Source organism: Monomorium pharaonis, chromosome 1 (assembly GCF_013373865.1).
Source record: "Monomorium pharaonis isolate MP-MQ-018 chromosome 1, ASM1337386v2, whole genome shotgun sequence".
In the NCBI taxonomy this organism is placed as follows: domain Eukaryota; kingdom Metazoa; phylum Arthropoda; class Insecta; order Hymenoptera; family Formicidae; genus Monomorium; species Monomorium pharaonis.
Window position 1 is genome coordinate 6,774,029 of NC_050467.1, and position 7,785 is coordinate 6,781,813.

At 30.5% G+C, this 7,785-nt stretch overlaps 1 protein-coding gene across 3 annotated transcripts; it reads left to right on the forward strand.

Annotated features, from left to right (window-relative positions):
• Positions 1 to 537: 537 nt before the first annotated feature.
• Positions 538 to 4,599, forward strand: LOC105839466 (protein yellow-like). 3 transcript variants are annotated; one of them, XM_036288823.1, is made up of 3 exons: positions 538 to 674; positions 1,647 to 2,583; positions 3,781 to 4,599. In XM_036288823.1, the coding sequence occupies exons 2-3, from the start codon at positions 1,805 to 1,807 to the stop codon at positions 4,298 to 4,300; spliced, it is 1,299 nt and encodes a 432-aa protein (XP_036144716.1). In that variant the 5' UTR covers positions 538 to 674; positions 1,647 to 1,804; the 3' UTR covers positions 4,301 to 4,599. The 3 variants fall into 3 exon arrangements, with proteins under 3 accessions (XP_036144716.1, XP_036144727.1, XP_036144705.1); XM_036288834.1 differs by having other exon boundaries at positions 539 to 674; positions 1,716 to 2,583; XM_036288812.1 differs by having other exon boundaries at positions 540 to 674; positions 1,694 to 2,583.
• The last annotated feature ends 3,186 nt before the right edge of the window (positions 4,600 to 7,785 follow it).

Here is a 7,785-nt window from a genome sequence, read left to right on the forward strand (position 1 = left end):
CCATCTATACATCCCAGAATTCCAGAGAAACCATTTATCTATAAATAAAAATAAATAGACAGATCCTAGTAAATAAGAAATATTAGATAATTAATTAACATTGTAAAATATTTATTTTATGTGCATCTTATGAACGTTTTCACACACACACACACACACACACACACACACACACACACACACGCACGCACGCACGCACGCACGCACGCACGCACGCACGCACGCACGCACGCACGCACGCACGCACGCACGCACGCACGCACGCACGCACGCACGTTCCTAAATTAACAGTTTTTATTCGACGAACACAACATAGACTTTTCACGGTAACAGTGCAATCTGACCGAATGCGAGGATTTCTTAGCACTGGGGCAGAAGACGTTGACCGAATGTATGGCATCAAAAAAGTTCGCACTCAGTGCGCACTAGTGCAAGCTGCCGAATTCGCCATTACGTGATTCTTGTCTTTAAAGCACCGGTGGGAATTCGTCATCGTCCTCGTTGTCGTCAGTGGTGGCGATGGTGAACGGTGGTGGCAGCGCCGTTGCGCTGCGCGTCTCTCGTCAGTCAAATCGCGATCGTCGTTGTGTGATCATTCGTTAACGCATTGCATTTCTTATACAAATCTCGGCACGTGCGGACTGACCTACGTACGAAAATAACCTCGTCGAGAAGTAAGCGAAGCCTAGCAACTTGTTCCGGTTACGCGTTCTGTAACGCGTTCTGTGATATTTTCTGCGAGTTTATAACTTTTTTCATAGATCCACACACAGAAAGGAATAATCTTAACTTAACAATACACCATAACTTTAGGATTTAATTTATAACAAATAAACGCTTTGTACACAATTATATAAAATTATTTATATAAAAACATGTTTATTTTTTTAAGCATTTAACTTATGTATTCGAAAAATTATTAATAAATTGAAATAAAAAATTACACTTGTAAACTATTTTTTATCCATTTTAGTATCTCTGAATTTAACTTAAATTTATATGCATTTTGTTTTTAAATGCATTTGTAAATCACATTCAATACACTAGAGAATTGAATTAATTTTTTATAAGAAAACACACGGCTAATCGCATATATTTTATTGGTTATATATATATATATATATATATATATATATGTATATAACCAATAAAATACATAAAGTTATAAATATAAAGCCTAGCTTTTTTTGAAAAATAATAATAATAAAACTTCAAGAATGAATCACCAAAGAAAGGATAAATAATACTTGGTTTTTGTAATTACTAATTTCAACATACTAAAAAGACTCAAAATTAAGTCAAAACATTTATATATATTTTTTATATTCTAATTTTTTAAGTAGTAATTTTATGTCAACAACCTGCTTTTACAGGCAATTTATATTTTCCAGTTCTTTTAAATTAATTTATAGTATCGAAGTAATGATATTAATTGTTATGTGCCATTTGCATTAAATGAATAAAAACAAATTTGCGACAATAAAAGGTTGAAAATATTTTAAAATTATTTATCGCCTTGTGTTGTTTAATTTATATTTAAAATAAAACAAATTATTATTAATCATTGATACTTAAATAAAATATAAATTAAACAACGAGGCCATAAGTAAATTTAAAATACTTTCAAATTTTTGTTGTCGCAACAGATTTTGTGTGTGTGCGTATTTTGCTGAAATTTCTTTCTACATGGCAGTTACATCAATTCCTACAAACAGGCTTAAACAGCGTGGTGAACAGCGGATCTGTGAGCAAGAGAAAGAAAAAAGATATTTGTACCCTATCAAAGACATTATTGACTTGAATTATGATGGAGCGATTGATGCTGCTGACCTTTCTAGTCACCACCACAGTGTTATGTCACGAGCCGTTTCAAATGATCTTTGAATGGAAGTCCTTTGACTTCCACTGGCCATCAGAGGAACAACGGAAATATGATATATTGCGTGGCGAATACATACCGGAGAATATTTTAATCACTACTGTGAAATTTTGGAAGGGTAAAATGTATCTAACGTTACCGCGATGGAAAGTCGGCGTACCGGTGACACTGGGCGTTACGTCGTCGAAACCGATCAACGGACATCAAGTGACAGCGCCCAAATTGGATGCCTTCCCCAGCTGGGACATGCAGAAATTGGACTATTGTGCAGCATTCCAATTAGTTCACAGTATAGAGATTGATCCTAAGGGTCGTATGTGGGTGCTCGATTCCGGCCGGCCCATATTTCTTAGGCAATACAAAGCCGACTGCCCGCCTCGTCTTGTCATTCTCGATCTCGAGGACAACGACAAGATTCTTCGTACTTACGAATTTCCCGAGCATGTGACTAACCGCAGAGATGCGTATCTCAATGATATTGTTCTCGATCATGAGAACGGCGGTATGGCATACATCACCGATACTAGCAGTACTGATCCCGGCATCATTGTTTATTCCTTAAAGGATAATAATTCCTGGAAGGTGCGACACGACTCTATGAAAGCGAAACCAGAGACAAAATCATTCATGGTAGCAAATACACGTTTAAAGAATCCAATAGACGTAGACGGCATAGCGCTTTCACCAGCGAGCAATCGCGACAGGTATCCTCAGATCAGTGTTTTTTTTACATGAAATACAATTCCCTTTTATAAAGCTGCTTGTATCAAATATCTCCTTTATTATGAGATTTTCTCTCATTTACTGTTCTTGTTCCAATGGCACATTTACAAAATGAAAATGTTTATCACTGAAGATTAAAAAGTACATAAACGAAAAGTAGCGCAGAAAGAAAATATTACTTTACAGAAATAACAGTAGTTGTGTTTTAATATACACTTTTAGTTTGATATACACTAAAAAGATATGGTTCATGTTACGTATATTACAGATTTTCAGTACTGGCGGTGAATTTCGGAACACAATGTTTCTACAAGTTAGAAAATGAAAAATATCACAATATAGAGCTACATAAAGCAAAAGAGTGACCAGATCAACGATATTTCTTTCCCAGTTTTATTCATTGCTTTTTTTTTCATTATCTTCTCTCAGAACGAATTTTCATCGATCAACGTTTAAAAGAAGAGTTTATATGAATATAAATCTAAAAATGCTTATCGAGATTTCTAAGATAAGAAAAATTTTACTGTGAAAAAAATAACATATCTTGAAAACAAAGCAACTGATTTTATATTAAAACGTATCAGACTAAATTATAAAATATTTCATAAATTACTGATTTTTTCATTGTTTCACTTTAGTACTTTTATATGCAAAATAATTAGACGAAGTGAATTAAAAAAATTATATATTTCATAAAACCTATATAAAAATTGAAAAATTGAAAAATAATTTTGAAAACTGATTTATCCTCATTCATACACAAATCATACAGTTTTCGTTTGAAATACTTTCTTATCAATTACTTTATTTTCGAAACATTCTATTGTTTACAACAAAACTCTTCCCATCTCAAAAACTAAGCGTTTCTAAATCTATGATTATATAAACTTTTTTAATGTTTGATAGATATGTCATTCCTTACAATATTTGACAATTATTAATTTACACCCTGTACGTATCTCGTTAAAAAAGTTTACATAATAAAATTAAAATTATTAATTAAATTTTTTTGTTATATTGGTATTGTATATTTAAACTTAACACTTTTCTATACTTTTTAATGAAATATGAAATTTTATGTAAGATTTTCTAATAAAGAATGAATTTTTTTATAAAGAAAAATTTTTTACAAAATTTTATGTAAGATTTTCTAATAAAAAACAACTTTTCTGTTTCAGACAAGTCTATTACTCGCCTTTATTTTCTTTCCATCTGTACTCGGTTCCAGCATCCGTCCTGAAGAACAACGTGACGAATATCGATCAATACGTGAAGGAACTTGGGCGGAAGTTTTCGCAGACGGATGGCATGATGATGTCGGCTACAGGCGTGCTTTACTTTGGTCTACTGGCTGACGACGCTATTGCCACGTGGGATACTAAGAATACAACGTCCTTCACCGTCGGTCAACGAGTTATATGGCGCGATCACGTACTAACGCAGTGGCCTGATAGTTTTGCTTTTGATGAGGACGGCAATGTTTGGTGCGTTACCAATATGCTGCAAAACTTCTTAATCAAACACGTTGATGTCAACGTATCCATTCGTCTCATTCGGTCACACGTAGGCGTTAGAAGTTATCAATATTACGAAAACGGCACGGCACCCGCATTACCAGATATCACCTCCAGTGCTAATTCTGTTAGATTTGTGTTCGCTGCGCTGCTGCTTGTCGCGTTAATACTTATCGCGAAATAATCGCTTGACAATAACAGAATTTGTTAAAATTATATACTTTGCGCGCACGAAAAAAAAAAATTTATAAATTTGCGTTAAAACTATTAAATCTTAAATGTGTTTTTTTTCTTATTTGCTTATTACTTATTTTACAATTGAAGAAATACAGCTGACAAACACTATGAGATACAACTTATTAAACAAAAATATGAATAATTACTCTCATTTCATTGTTTCGAATTTTTTTATATAGTTTAAAAGATTATTAGATAATTTCTTATGTCATTATCTGACCAAACAAAATTACTTTTTAAAAAAAAGTAAAAAAGAAGCGCCAAGTGTATGGTTTTTCTTTAAGGAAAAAAATTACAAATTCAAGATAGTACTTTTGATCAAATTTAACCTAAGCGATGTATGCCTTTATGGTTGAAAAAAAAAACACATTTATTTATGTATCAAATAAATCCAAGATAATACTGTTCATTAAATTCAATCAAAATGACACAGATATGACATATAATATAAGTCACAAAAATCTAATATGATACTTTGGATAAAATTCAACCCAAGTAATACACATTAACTTTCTCTACAAAAATAATAATATTAAAACATTTTGCGCCAATTATAATAATGGATATTTATATAAACTAAAACATCTACTTTATTACTATTCTTTGGTCAGTATTCATAATTAAGATATTGACTGCTTTGCACTCATACAAGGATGGAATAAAGAAGAATAATAATGTAAAGCAGACAAATAAATATTTTATTATAACTAAATGTTTTAATATAAATAAATATTTTTTTAAAAAACGCTGCTAAATTGAACATACATGCACAAAAGAGGCGAGGGGGAGGGGGAGATCAATATATAATGACAATTAATATGTTTATTCGAAGGGTTTAACAGCGCCAAGGTTGAATTTTATTCAAAGAATTATATTAGATTTTTGTGATTTATATATAGGTCATATTTTGGTTAAATTTAATAAACAATATTATGTTAAATTCATTTGATACATAAATAAATGTAACTTTTTCCAACCATAAAGATATATATCATTTAGGTTGAATTTTTGATCAAAAGTCAGAGTTGGATAAGTTAATATATTTTGTTAACTAAATTAAATTAAAGTTAATGAATTATAAAATTAATTCAGTTAAGTTAAAAATTACATAAATAAAAAACTAACAAGGGAATCTCGCAAACCCGAAAATTCTGATTTTAATGAAACTTGGCATAAATGTAGAGGGGGTAAATACATGAACTTGGAAATTTTTAGTTGGTGCTTATAAACGGTTTGAAGGGATGAAACTACTTTTCAAAGTTAAGACATTTTTGCGTTTTCTCGATATATCTCGCAAACTAAACAAAATATAAAAAAATGTTTCATACAAAAGTTTTACAGTATAAATGCCTCTATTTAATTATGCTATTTATTTTTTCAAAAAAATTAAAAAAAAATTTTTTTTCTTTAAAAATCTTTCATCCCTTCAAGCCGTTTTTGAACCAAAATAGAGAATTTATTAAATAAATTAATGTATTTACCTTCTCTACATTTATGCTAAGTTTTATTAAAATCAGAAAATTTTTCGTTTGGTCTTATAAACAGTTTGAAGGAGTGAAACCACCCTTCCAAGGTTGAGATATTTTTACCTTTTCTCGATATATGTCGTAAACTAAACAAAATGTAAGAAAATGTTTCATACAAAAGTTTTACAGTATAAATACCTCTATTTAACTACGCTGTTTATTTTTTGAAAAACATTTTTTTTTAATTAAAATAAATTTTTAATAAAATTGACTTTTATGTATATAGCATTTATAAAGTAATTATACTATCTTATACTACGTTTTATTTATATTATCTATGTATATATTATATATGTTATATATTATCTATGTTATAATAGTATACATTTATATTATTTGCATCCCTGTATGTATTACTTTTTATCTAACAGTTGCGCAATATTAGAGTAGTCACGTTGCTTTCACACAGTGTTCATTCTGTCTACGTTACATATTTCACATTCAAGTTTTATATTTGTCGTGTCACGGTATGTATCATATATGAAATGGAAATCACGTATTAATAAAAGTTTGGTATCTTTATTAATGATGTTACGCGTCATTTTCACATCAGTATCAAGTCTAACGGGTGCTTGATCAGTACATCAGTATCACAGGGTGATTTTACATGCGGCGTAACCTGCGTACGTGTAATCTGCGTATTCTATAAAAAGTTACGCCATTCTGAAAGGACTTATTTCACATGGCGCGCACTCAACGGAACATTAAAATAATAACAACCAATCGAGAAGCTATTTAATATTTCTGCTCTATTGCATAATAGAAGGTTTGATTTGTTATTGGTCAGGCTTAATGCGCTTTAATAAAATTTACGCAAAATACGCTCCATGTGAAATAGGTACTTTCAGAATGGCGTAACTTTTTATAAGTTACTAGAATACACAAGGCAGCAATCATGTAACTTTTTCCTTAGAGCGGAAACGTGAAAAGTGAAAAGTTTCATGTAACTATCTCTTTCTATTAGTGTTGAATAGAAAGAAACAACAACTTGAAACTTTTCGCTATTTATTTTATTATAAGTGAGTAAGATTTTATCACCTGGGCTTTTGAGATTTTTTATTAACAATGAGATACGTAACTTGCGCCAAATTCGCGCGTGGTATTGTACGCAAGACCACTGGTGTAAGTTTTCAGCCGCTAGTATCAAGAATGTCTCGGTAGTTGGGGCACGCATGCACAATTTGGGTTCTTTAAATAGTGTTATCTTTCAAAAGGTTATACACGCATTATTTTCTTATGAAGAAAAAAACTTTCTTTGGGTGTTAAATTATCATAAAATTATCAAAAAATACGTATCTCAGCTAGGAATTCAGAAATTAATATTATTATGTACAATATATATGTGTCGTATGTATTAAACGTTAGATAAAAATTTTATAAAAAATATAATTATAATTACACTTAATATAAGCTTTTTTTCTTTAATTCTATATATGTATAAAAACTAAAATTTTATTATAGTTTTTAATATGCAAGAAAACAAATTCTTATAAAATATAGATTCATACATAATATTCTTTATATTACATTCCATTAATTGGAGTAAAAGAGATCATAAACTTATATACAATTGCACGTTTTTCTTGAGTGTCTAAAATATTTTTAAAGTTTATCTGTTAAATTCAAAACGATTTGCACGAAATTTGTCTAGCGCGTTTTGTATTGCAATATTACAAGTACGTTGCACCGTAACATTTCTTTAACATTACATTGCAATATTTCTGAGGGACGACATTTTAAGATTGCTGCAATTGTACAGCAACATTGCTGCAACATATTGCAATGTATATGAAATGCTTCAATGTTTCCAAGAAATGTTTCTGCAATGTTTTTGCAATCTTTCCGTCCTGTATGAGTATATTCTGCAATACATGCTAATTATTTGATCTATTTTCAAGCAATGCAT